This window comes from Hyaena hyaena, unplaced genomic scaffold, assembly GCF_003009895.1.
Source record: "Hyaena hyaena isolate Hyena2069 unplaced genomic scaffold, ASM300989v1 scaffold_32, whole genome shotgun sequence".
Classification (NCBI taxonomy): domain Eukaryota; kingdom Metazoa; phylum Chordata; class Mammalia; order Carnivora; family Hyaenidae; genus Hyaena; species Hyaena hyaena.
The window spans coordinates 921,750-935,252 of NW_024080663.1; the positions used below are offsets into that span (position 1 = coordinate 921,750).

Sequence of the window (13,503 nt, forward strand, 5' to 3'; positions counted from 1 at the left end):
GAGGTGGACATGGGTCTTGATCGTACCAACCATGAGATCATGACCTGAACTGAAACGAAGAGTCAGATGCTCAACCGTCTGAGCCACCCAGGCGCCCCAAGGCTTCCTCTTTATCTTCATCATTTAATGCTTCATCTCCAAATCCATCTTTTGCCCCGCCTTGTAATCCTGACCCCCTACACATCTCTCCTTTGCCAGTTGATGCAATGTTAGGCTTTGCCAGTAGAGGGTGCTGGAGGGCTGCTGCGAGGCAATAGCTGCAAAAAGACCCCTCACTCCCATTTTTCAGATTTTCTTCCTTTTCACTGAGCAAAGGAGTCAGTGGCTTGATTTGTGGGATAGTACAGTCTCACTCAGCTGATCGGACTGACCAGCTTCAGCTTTGTACTCAGGCCTCCTGTGCCCACCTGGCAGCCAATTCCACTGCAACTCCAGCTTCACCCCTCGGTAAAAGACCGGCTCCAGCCTTCTGTATCCTCTGGCCATGCTGGGCTACTTCTGTGCCCTAGCACTGGCCCATGCCCTATGGCAAGGGACCAGAGATCTGCTGGCCAGATTCTGGCTCATGTTGCCTGAGGCCAGCTGGTGTTACACAGTCCCTCCTTGCAGACTACGTTTTTTCCTTTCCAAACCATTCATGAATTCATTCTTTATTGATTGCTTACTAGGTGCTGGGCAGTGTTCTAATGAACACTTGTGTACAAACAATCAAACAAACAAAAAAAATCAATGCTTTAATCACAAGGATGACAGACCAACAAAAGAATGTGCGCATTTGACAAGTCACTTATGCTAAACTCAGAGCCATGAAAGGGAAGGGATGGGACCATTGGATAGGGTGTTTGTATCAAGTGTCTCTGAAATTCGAACCTCCAGAATTCCCAGATTCCACCTCCATGAGAGGAGCTCTCTCCTGCTAGAACAACTGCCCCTTGGAAACAATCCATCTGAGGCTGATGTTTGTCAGGTTTAAGCTTGTCCTCATCACGATCCTCTGCTTCCACCTCTCATTGCTTCCACACCAGTGACCAAGATAAGGTCTCATCATAGCCTCACCAGAGAAATTCGGTTTCTGCCCTGAGAGGAAACAGACTATTCACTGAAGGGCTTGTAGGACCCGGGTAATATGCACTGGTATGATCCAGGGGAAGATGTGTGAGGATGGATTTTGAGAATATTAGATGGAGGGCAGTACAATAATGTAGAGTAGGAGAGAATTGGCTTAGGAGTATTCTTCAAATTAGGATTTAACATCTTGGCAAGAATACTTAGAAATGACATACTGTACACATTCTTAACAAGTTTTAATATTAGGATTCTAACATGTTTACAAGGATTGGTCAAACATTAGACTAGATTTGTATTCTTTGAGAATATGGGAAGTCTTCCATCCAGTAGTCATAGGTCATAATCAGTCATTGCACCATGGAGTTCACACTGAACTAAATGAAAGAAAAGGGAATATTTCAAGAAAAATGAACGTGTCAGTTATCATGTACAAAGTCATGAGCACTATCAAGATGCTACAAATCTAGTCCCAAAATATGAGGATAATTATTGCATGCACCTTTGGGATGGATGCAAAGAGTTTGAAGTCTCTACCAAATCAACAGGTCCTTAGAAGGATGCAGTTGTCTTAATGCCTTTTTGATTTGGGATATCATGTTTACTTGTTAGAGTTGAAGATGAATATTTCTGTGATGAGGGGCAATGGCTTCCTTTCAATTTTTGTATTAGCAGAATTACCATGTCAGTTAAAAGAATATAGTCAGGCTATTTTAAATAACTTTATTCTTAAATTTAACACACTCTTATTAGAAATGCTTTGGTATCAATACAATAAAAATATGCTGGTTTCTCCCCCCCTGCACTGAATTGTGTCAAGTAACTGGAAATGTTAAGCATTTGTTCTCCCTAGCTTTTTTGGAATTTTTCACAAATAATGATTACTGCTTATCCATCCACATGGTTTAATATGGCTATAATTATACTTTTTTTGAGTCTTAGGAAAAAGAAACAAAATATCCAGACAAGAAGTTGGCATATGTTTCATAGGTTCTTCTTCAAAGGATGTTTGGGTAGAGGGTACGCCTCTCAGATAACTTTTTTCCCCAGTTTTGCCATTCTCATCCTTAAAGCTGAAAATGGGAAAAAAATAGAGAGTCATAAAAAAAAAAGCTTTAGTTTTTACTCTAAATGACCATTTCATAGAAAGCAGGAAAGTTTGAAACATACCTCAGATGATTTTATCCAATAATGTGAGCATTGTTTTAGTAGCACAAAAAGATAGTAGAAATAATAAGCTATGGTTAACTTAGGACTGAAGCAGGTTCAGAACTAGAAGGAACCTATTTCTATAAAGATTAGAAAAATTAGTAGGGAAAGCACAGCATAAATTGAGTAAATATAGGATTAGTGCACAGTTTCACTATTAGCCTTAGATAAATTTCTATATGTCAATGACTATGTTTTGTGCATATTTCTGAGCTATGCACTACTAAAAATAAAAATTCTTTAAAAGTAATTCAACCATGAATTATCTTTTAAGCCATCAAACTTGGTTTTCCCAAGGGGCTCCATCCTTGGATATAGAATGACAAAAACAAATTTCTTGTGAGTGAAAAAATGTGAACCACTAATCAAGAGTTGGAGTAGTTATAAAATTACATCTTTGTCAAGATACGTTATAAGCATATGTTTGGGGCACCCAGGTGGCTCAGGTTAAGTGTCTGACTTTGGCTTGGTTCATCATCTCATGGTTCATGAGTTGGAGCCCTGCAATGGGTTCTGAGCTGACAGTGCAGAGCCCTCTTGGGATTCTCTCTCTCCCACTCTCTCTGCCCCTCCCCCACTTGCACTCTCTCTCTCTCTCTCTCTCTCTCAAACTAAAAAAAAAAAGATCTACTTTCAAATGACAATATACTTTTTGAACATATTCTACTGCTAATAATAAATATGAAGTAGAAAGCATTTTTTAATATAGATTTAGAATTCATAACACTGCTCTCATGTTCTGGGATCATGTCCTAATATTTAGGACTTTAGAGTATACTGCCTCAGTCATGTTCCAAAAATTGAAAGATGCTTTCAAGGCACTGATCATTATATTCGTGTGTAATATGTCCCATGGGCCAGCTATTTAACTTATTGCAAGATTTCATTTAATGAAAAAAATATAACAGGGAAGACATTCTCTCATTTTCCGGCCATATATTAGTTGTCTATTAACAAATGAAATGACCCCATCTCTAAGGAGCTATTTTTCACAAATATGAGAAGTGATGGGGGATCCATTACTGTAAAAAGACTGATCATTTTTATTGCTATTCTACTTATGTGAAATGTTTTCATTTAAATGAAGTCAAGGAGCATTATTTCCCATGGAACCATAAGGAGAATGACCATTTCTAGTGTCAAGGTCAAGAATATTTCCTTGAATTTAGGAATAGCTGAGAGAACTCCCTTTGCTCTGTAGCCAGGAAGATGGTCTCTATTGCTAGGAGATGTTGGATGGTGAAGCCTAAGGAGAGGCTGTACTTCGATAGCAGGAAGTGAAATGAAGGCAGAAGGCAAGGCTTTATGTTTTCTACTCTTGGGTTTTATGGCCCTCTACCTTGGCCATACGAAAAAAAGAGAGCAGGAAAAAGTCCATTTTAAGGGAATTTTTAAAGGTATCTTTTCAGGCAGGGACAAAGTCTTTCTTTTTATAATTACTCTTCAACTTGAGATTCAGTAAATCAGGCACAGCCTTTGTGCCATGGACATTCAGTGAAGCTCTTGAAAGATATCCTGGATGTGGACATCCTCAGGAGTGAGGTAATCCAGTAGTTCACTGTCCCATTTCTTGAGGGAAAAAAATAATTCTAGATTGTTACCATCTGCTATTTTTCCTGTGGCCTATGGCAAGTAGATGGTGTGAGTTTCAAGTGGATGTGTGGGGCCAGAGCATGTTGACAATAGGAAGGTGTAGCAGGTAAAAAAATCTGGATCATCAGCTCTCCTTTTTATTTCTCCTTTCTGCTCTTTTCTGATCTTTACTTCCTCTCCCTACAGCAATTCAGACATGTAGTTTTGACTGGTTGAACTTGGTGGAAGAGAGCTTGCCTCCTTACTCACAGTATTCTTTGGCTCCTAGTGATTGCCGCAGGTTAGCAATTTTGACACCAATAGCATGTGAATCCCTTGAGGCTGAGATCCCCCACCTCTGTCATCCTAAAGTGCTGCTGAGATATCTAAGAGGGGACTAGGCCTAGGAGTACAAGAATAGGTTGGCGAGGACTATCAAAGAAAGCCAGCTGCCTATTGGGTGGGAACAGTAGGGGAGTCCCATTAAAAGTGTATTGGGGCCACTCATTGGTGGATGTGTCTGGCATTAAACTATACTTTAGAGCATGACCGTTTTATATTTACATTAGCCAATGGCCTTTGCTGAATTTTCTTGTCATGACTTCACCTGTTCAAAAGTTTTGACTAAGACATCTGGATCTCCACTTTATGCTCTTTTCCAAATTCAAAATTGCTCTTAGATAAAGCTCTCGTAACAACATTTACACTAAAAGAGACTAGTAATTCTTAACTATTATGCCTTCTAAGAATATTTATATTTAGTAGGTGACCTATACCATGAATAAAGGAATTGACTGAAATGATGGATTTTCAAGTATTTCAGTAAGCATTTTTGCAGTTTTAGGGGAGAAGCTCAATCGATGTGGTGCTTGTGAAATGGAACTGCATAGGTTGCTATATATCCTATGTATAGGGATGCCCCCTGGGGGTGAGGGCATATGTCAATATGATGTGCATCTTTAAAAAAAACCCATTAAGGGGCACCTGGGTGGCTCAGTCAGTTAAGCATCCGACTTCGGCTCAGGTCATGATTTCACGGTTCGTGGGTTCGAGCCATGTGTTGGGCTCTGTGCTGACAGCTAGCTCAGAGCCTGGAGCCTGCTTTGGATTCTGTATCTCCCTCTCTCTCTGACCCTCCCTGCTCACGCTGCCTCTCTCTGTCTCTCAGAAATAAATAAAAAACATTAAAAAAAAAGTTAGAAAAACTCATTAAAAAGTATATCAGCTCTATAATCCATGCACCGAACTGGAAAACAGGGATGTAAAAACAATATCATGATGGAAGGCAAGGAATTTGGAGCATTCTGTCTGTCGTATGCTTTGATTGATGGTACGGAACTTTGTATTGTTACTTTGTCTGGAAAAGGTCTTCCTGTTTTCATTATTTTAGTTCAGTGGCATGATTAGTGTTGTCTGGAAATATTAGTCACTTCCTGTCTTTTTCTGTGGGGTAAATGTGTTGACATGGGTAGGGGAGAAGGAATAAGAGCATTCAGGAGGAGGTGGCTAACATCCAAGTGCAAAAATGGAAGGTATTATAGTGGTGAATGTCACTGCTCTTAACCATAATCAATGTGTTCCTCTTTTCTAAGTCTACTGTGTTAGTGTTTTAAAAATGAATTTAAGATGAAAAATATGGTCAGCAAACAAAACTTACTCTCAAAATGGAAAGAAACTTTTACTTTTAGCAGGTTTTCACTGTGGGGACATATCACAAAACTCTGATTTAGAAAGATAAGCGTACAATTACCAAGAGGTTAGAAATTCTTCAGATAATTAAAATTTCAGTTGGCATGCCTAATTTAACTACTTAAAAGAATGGAAGAGGCCCATTTGCTTGTGTTATTGGCAACCTCAAACTGGGCTTATGGGTTGCAAAAGAACACTTCCTGAATTGTGCAAGTCCTACCGCACTTCTATAGAATTATCAAGTTCTGCTTGCTGAATTAGCTGAGGCTTAACATTATTGCTTTTTAATGATAATCCTTCCACTAGAAATATTTAAAATTATCATCTCACTAACACATTCAGAACCTATATGTCTGGGTAATTTGACTTGGGTCTTTCGCCAAGGTTAAGTAGAGCTATTATAATTGATTTTGTCAGATTCTTATTTATTTTTTTTATAAATGAGAAGAATATGATATTCAAATGATAACAAGGAATTTAAAATTGATGAGCTATCACTTTTGTAGAAAAAGTGTAATTTTCCATTTAATGCTAAAAAAGCTAGATAGCTATAAAACTTTATAGAGATTGAGAAATGTAAATTCTAGAAAATAGAAAAAAAATTTGCTAAGTTAGGGAAGTCTATGGAAAGTTAGATGTTTTAGATACTGTAAGGGAAATTGGCATTCTGTTTTAAAATGTAGAAAAATTAAGGAAATAAAGTTAAACTATATAAGTATAGAGAAACAAGATATAGCAAAGTAATAAAATATCACTGAATAAAATTTGTTTCTTATTTTTTCTTGCAAAATTAAGGCAACTTGTTAACTTAAGTAGCAAGTTTAAGTAACAGGCACAAACAAGTAGCTGGCATCAGATTCTGGTGAGAAAAGATATGATATAGGTGATCCAATATACTAGTAATCCAAATATATTCACAAGCAGTACCGTACTATGACAGAAGACAGATTTCAAGTTTCTAAAGTCAATCATGCAATATCCAAATAAGGCAACAACTGTTTTTTCATTTTATCTTTTGAAGTGACTTACTCAGATCAGCATTAATTAAAAAAAAAGAAAAAACAAAAGCCAAAAAACCGTAGCGTGTATTATTCAATGGGGTGGTCAAAAAAGCTGAAAGCAGGAGGGTATGTTAGGAAGACAACATGAAAGGAAGATTGTCACATGATTAAACAGCAGTGGCAAGCCTTGTTATTTTCATTACCTGTTAAGGACGGGTCCTCAGTCCCATCTCCAGCTATCTGAACGCCAAGTGGAGAATGTTGAACCGGGTTCCCTAAGCTTTCTTCTTGCTCTTTCCGGGATATGGAATTTTTGTGGGGAGATTTGTGGTTTGTGTTCTCATAGGGATTAACTTCTGGTCTCTTTCTAGGAAGTGGTGTTGGTTTGGCAGGCTGGTAAACCTGACTGTAGGGAGCTACTGGATGGTAGGATGGTTTCTCAGCTTCTCCTTCACCTTCCTCTTCCTCATCATCAATCACAACCAGCTCAGCATGGATGATCCCGTCATACCCCGTCAGAAGCTTCTTTTCTTCTTCATTATCTTCTGCCTGCTGATAGCCCATGAAAATCATCGTCACGGGTTCTGTATCAGCCATGTCAGAGGGCAGGGAATGAACGATATTATATCTGATATCTTCCTCATCCTCCTGGCAAGGAGAAGAATACTGGTATTTTGACTTCCCAGCTGGTGCTTCACTGGGACTCAGTCTTGCCTTTGGAGAGGATGCGTATTTGTCCTGCATCGTATTCGATTCTTCCCAAGGAGTCATCAGCCTCTTTTGTAGGGTGTTGGGTATCTCCTCAGCTCGTTGAGTCATTGATCGGGGTTGAGGTATTGGCCGAACAGGACTGATATGATTGAAGCTGTTGCCCCTCTCCTCTGAAAGCCCATTGTCCATATTGTGTATGGATTCATTCATCTCATTACCTAGTCCGTTAGCTTTCATCTTTATCCTTTCTTGAAAGTTTGGTCCAGGGGTTACCTTCTCCCTCTGTGGAGTTGTAGGCCTGCAAAATGGATTGGCATATACAGGCTCATGATACTCTGTTGGAGATTTAGAGTTTCTCTCTGAGGCTTGTCTTAAAAGTTCTTCTACCTCAACTGGTGCCAGGCCATCAGTGCCATTGTATGCTGCATCATGATTAGAGCTTACTGCATATACTGACTTTTGCCCGTCATCATAAACTTTTATTCCTGTACCTTTAAAGTCATCTGATGGGAGAGGTATAGAAGACAGGACTGTACTTTCTCCAGTTTTCAAGTCTTTTTCAACTTTAATTTCCATGGCATACAAAGCTGTCGAGAGAGAGAAATTTGATCTTCGATTTAGTTAACTTTTTCTCTAATAAAGTAGCCTGCTTTCACAATGTATTTTTATGTTGTGTACCCTTTGATATTCTTTTATGTGATATTCTTTTATGTTGTCTATTGCTTAAATTTTTGATTTTATTCATTGATTATATAATGGCCAACACTGTAATGACCTAGGTTTTTATGTAAGGATGTATGGAATTACTGAAAAAATGGGACTGAAAAGCTGGTTGGAGGAGAGAGGGCGATGATTTCATTGGGAAACCAAAAAATATCCTCTTTGTAACTAATCTAACAAGACAGATTACACACTTACATTATTCAGTGGGAGGAGTCAGACCTCTTTTTTAGCTAGGAAGAATAGGTTGCACCAGGCATTACAGCAGGTAGAAGGTCTAGCATAGTGTATTTTATTAAGTCACATCCTTGCTGTGTGGGCCAGCAGGCTGCTGAAATCATAGAGGAGTGTTCTAAAGTTTTCACAGCAGGGACGTTGTTTAAATGTAGAACTGGTATTGAAGAGGGAGGAGGAAGGCAAGATTCACGTGCTTCTCCTTCTACCTTCCTTTTTGGTTTCTTTCACTCCAATTTTCAAGTAGGGGGAAAAATAGACCAATATCAGCTGAACTGTAACAACTGAACTGGAGAGCGCTGTGTAGTTGAGCCCTGCTTCATGGCGCAGGCAAATTCCTCAAGACTGGAGTTTTAAGCGCTAATAGGAATTTGGGCAAAATTACAGTGTGGCAGTGCTTTGGCTTCTGCTCTGACCTCTCACTTTCCTTTTTGGACCCATCTTGGTTTCGCACTTCCTCAGTAGCCTGGGGGTTCCTGGCTTTCCCCGGCTCCCCAACTAAAGCTGCAACCCTTCCCACTCCCAGTCTCTGTGTCCCCTGTCTCTGCTCTATTCTTTAGTATTTTCACAGCCTAATCTGATATTTTTAATTTATTTACTTAATTTTAGGTCTGTTTTCTCCTTTAGAATGTCAGCTTCAAGAAGGCAGAGATTTTTGCCGTTTTAGTTACTACTATATTCCTAGTGCAAGAACTGAGCTTGTCATATAGTATGTGGTCACTAAATATTCGTTGAATATTTAAATGAATGGCTGCTACCTGCATATAGAGTGTAGCTTCCTTTTCTAGTCTGAAATTCAAAGGTTCCCTCTCGGGATCCGTACAAGCCTTCATTTTTTTCTGGAGGCTTTGAAGTATTAATTTTATGAAAATCACTTCACATGGTAACTAATAATACACATAGGTAACTAATGCCTAACCTTCCCAAGAGGCTATTTCTACTTTCATTAAGGATCTTAGTAATCCAAGAGAATGCCTACTAGTTAGAATAATTGGGGAGAGATATTTTTGAGCAGGGGAGCTTTGCTTTTAAGAGTTTGTCTCTTTCAAGCCTTTATCTTCTCTGTCCCTACCTTGTTTGCATAAGTACTATAAACTCCGTTATCCCTACCTATGCAAGTGACTCAGATACCTCATGGGACTTTGTAAAATGGACCATTGCTTAACGTGAAGCATCGGATGCCATAGCAAGTTGCTAATCTCTGACATTATAAAATCTGATTTTGAGAACCTGCCTTTGGATACAGAGTTTTCATATACCTTTTCTATTCTGTTCATCGTCTTCTATTCCTTCATTTCTTTCCCTCCTTAATCTGGAAGGCACATAGGATTTTGGAAGATCAGGGATATTAGCATAGATGTCTTCAATTGACTCTGTAAAATTAATATTAATTCAAAGTACATTTAGAATATGTTTATAATAATGGGAAACATTTCTGTGGGTTTATTAAAAAACATCATAGTTAAACATAGAATAGACTGCTCAAAAACATACCTTCTGCTGTTTCTTCCTTTTCCACCTTCACAGACTATAAGAAAAAAGAGTTCTCCATGATTAATACAGTTTAAAACATGAATTCTAAATGTGGATATAGTTTGAAGAATTATATACTACTTGTAGACTCATTCTGGAAGGGACTCATATGTTAAATGTTAATGCTTACCCTTATTATGTCTTCTGTTGTCCTCTCAATTGATTTTAGTTTCTTTAAAATTGCCTCTTCATTGATCGAGATTTGCAGCTCAGCCTTTTCAAGATCTTGTATCTCTTTCTCAAGTCTGACAACAGAAAGATGCACTTTTCACTGTTTAAGACACTACAGATGTAGAGTTCCCAAATATGTCTTCTCCATACATAAACTTCCCTTGGAATATTGCATGTAAATATCCAGAGACCTTTTAAGAACATAGCATCACACTAACCATCACATTGAGTACATAGAAGGTACCTAACACCTGACTTTGATTTAACAATTTTCAGTTCATGTTAAAACATTTTTTTTGACAAAGGAAATTCTTAGGTAAACTATTTTAACCTTGTCTCATTTTCTTCATTGCAATTACCAATGTTATTTCCAAATGAAATAGAGAAATTTCTTTTATAAAAGAGACTTAAGTTTGAAGTTGAACCAAAAAGTATGGTTCATCTGTAGTCGTTACGTAGCCTAACAATTTTCTTACCCGAGTCTCCATATTATTTGGTGAAAACATATAATAATTTTTTGTAGCCAGTTAGCACTTTATAATATTATAATAATTAGGCTTAATTTAATAATCAAAACTATCACTTCAAAACTCTGCATATCCTAACATTGAAAATGACACTTCGTTTTAATTTCACAGTTTCCTAAGAATTGTGCCATATTATAGTGAGTAGGAGAGATGAGAAACGGACAGAACTTAGTATAATGGCCTCAGACGCTGCTATTTATAGAGACTACATTTTCTGGGGGAAAAAACGGCACACATGGCCTGATGAAGTGTAAGGGAACTTATAGGGGCAAAGAGAGAGACATTTGAAATTGGACTGTTACAAACATTCTGAGCTGGAATCTTGACCAGAGTGCAGTTGCATGTCAGATTCAAGTTAACATCAGGGTATGATGTCGACCTCTTCCTATATAAAAACATACAGCTGCCAGCATTCATGCAGTTTGTAAAGTTGACCCTTGGCTGCCATGGATCACATGTAGTTTCTCAGCCAAATACTCTACACGCTAAAGTCAGCTGCCTCAGAGGATGGCTGATTAGATAGAGCAGCTAGTCCAGGAGGTGACAGCCGTGAATATTAACATCTGCTATGATAATTGTCAGTTTTTGGCTTCCTTCTTTAAGATGGTTATGGATTTGGCAGCTTAAAAATATTGTACTATTGGGGCACCTGGGTGGCTCAGTCAGTTACGTGTCTGACTACAGCTCAGGTCACCATCTCGTGGTTCATGAGTTAGAGCCCTGCATTGAGCTCTGTGCTGACAGCTCAGAGCCTGGAGCCTGCTTGGGATTCTGTGTCTCCCACTCTCTCTTCCCCTCCCACGGTCACGCACATGCTCTGTTTCTCAAAAAATAAATAAGCATTAAAAAATATTGTTATTGTCACACCAATAAAAGCCCAAGATATGGTCTGCCTGACCATTCTCCTACTCATTGCTGCAGTTTCAAAGTTCTGACTCTTCTGCTGCTGCTGGCCCTGGGTAGTTGGCCATTTGTAGCTAAAGAAGTCTTCTCACCTATCATAGAATTCCAAGTAAAATATTGTACTTCTGGTTTCTTAGAAGTTCCTGAGGTGTGACTGACATTCTGTTAAGACCAATCTCCATCCATGGTAGCACATCAGCCTATCAGTAGAGTTGGGATATATGTTGGCTGGCAGAATGGAAAGGTCCATACCAAAGCATGATAGATCTGGATTATTCTGTTTCTGCTATTCACTGCTTATGACAACCAATCCTTTAACCTCCCTGAAACTTGGTTTTGTAACATGTACAATGAGAAAATAGTACCTGCCTTAAATTTTTTTTTTTTATGTCTCAAAAAATTTTTTTTTAATTTTTTTTTTTTTTAATATTTTTATTTATTTCTAGGAGAGAGAGAGAGACAGTGCGAGCAGGGGAGGGTCAGAGAGAGAGGGAGTCACAGACTGAAACAGGCTCCAGGCTCTGAGCTGGCAGTCAGCACAGAGCCCGACGCGGGGCCCGAACCCACGAACCGTGAGATCATGACCTAAGCGAAAGTCGGACGCTTAACCGACTAAGCCACCCAGGCGCCCCTAATTTTTTTAATTTTTTATTTTTTTACAAATAGTTTATTGTCAAATTAGTTTCCACATAACACCCAGTGCTCATCCCCACAAGTGTCCTCCTCCATGCCCATCCCTCCTCCCCCCCACATCCATCAGTCCTCAGTTTTTGTCAGCATTCAAGAGTCTCTCATGGTTTGCCTCTCTCCCTTTCCCCCACCATTTCCGCCCTTCTTCTCCCCCTTGATCCTCTGTTAAGTTCCTCCTAATCCTCCTATACGTGCACACATATGATATTTGTCCTTCTCTGCCTGACTTATTTTGCTCAGCATAACACCCTCAAGGTCCATCCATGTTGCTACACATTACCTGCCTTAAATTTTACACAGAAATTTGGTGAAGCTAAGAAGAGATGATGTATATGAGCGCATCGAATATGGTTGATATCAGATATAAGTGTTATTATGGGATAGTTTTAAAGGTCTTCTGCAATACACGATGTCTTTCTCCTTCCACGCCCTGTCTCACGGGATCCTTTACCCAAAAGCATGTTAGAGACAGTCCAATGAGGGTCTTTTGAGTAGAAAACAAGGATGATTAGATCATTGCTGCAAGCAGCTCTTGGACTGCGGGATTCAGCTGTGGATCCAGATGGATCTGGGTTTGAATACTGGTTCATCTTCCAACTTCCTGTGTGACTCTAGACAAGTCACCAAACCTTGCTAAGCCTCATTATCTTCATTTACTCATTCATACATCCATTGAAAAATATTTGTTTAGCATCTGTTTTGTACCAGGCACAATTCTATGTGCTAGGTATATGACAGTAAGCCAAACGAATTCCTGGCCCCCAAGAAGTTTGTAACTAGTGGGAGGACACAGACACTATACTAACAGGGGAGTTTGCAACTGTTTTGTATAAAGAGCCAGGTAGTTTTAATACTTTAGGGTTTGCAGGCCGCACATACAGTTTCTGTTGCTTATTCATCTTTTTTCCCCTTTTATATCCCTTAAATAATAAAAAACCATTCCTAGCTTGTGGCTATATAGAAATAGGCAAGGGCTAAATTTTGTCCTGGATCATAGTTTGCCAACTCCTGCAAATGTATATATGTACATATTTACATACATATATGTAAATACATACACACATTTATTTATGAAGAAAAATACTTCCACAAAAATGTAAGATAAAGTAGGATAAGGGCTATAAAGAGAAGGATAATTGGGTGAAGAGTGCTTGGAGACGGGGCCCTATTTGCACAGTGGGGTCAGGGATGGGCTACTTGACAAAGCATCATTTGAGCAGATATGAAGGAAGCGAGAGAAGGGTGCATGAGGGTTTTTGGGGAAGCATTCTTCCAAGAGAGGTAAGAGTGAGCACAAAACTCAGGGTAAGAGCACAGGGAATAAGGAGAGTGGTGAGAAAGTCAGAGAGGTGGCAGGTGACTACATCATTTGGAGCCTAATGCATTGTAAGGCCTTTGGGGAACCACAGGGAGTACTGAGCAGGGGACAAACATGTCATGACCTGAAATTTAAACAATCTCATTAGCTGCTGTGTGGA

At 39.1% G+C, this 13,503-nt stretch overlaps 1 protein-coding gene across 1 annotated transcript in view; it reads right to left on the reverse strand.

The window, feature by feature from the left end:
• Positions 1-1,781: 1,781 nt before the first annotated feature.
• PALMD (palmdelphin) overlaps positions 1,782-13,503 on the reverse strand; it is a 47,993-nt gene continuing 36,271 nt past the window's right edge. The window contains exons 4-8 of the mRNA XM_039228441.1: positions 9,865-9,979; positions 9,696-9,729; positions 9,461-9,574; positions 6,740-7,834; positions 1,782-2,138 (exon numbers count right to left, since the gene is read on the reverse strand). Coding sequence (XP_039084372.1) covers positions 2,095-2,138; positions 6,740-7,834; positions 9,461-9,574; positions 9,696-9,729; positions 9,865-9,979 — 1,402 coding nt within the window. The 3' untranslated portion in view covers positions 1,782-2,094. The remainder of the gene's footprint in view (positions 2,139-6,739; positions 7,835-9,460; positions 9,575-9,695; positions 9,730-9,864; positions 9,980-13,503) is intronic.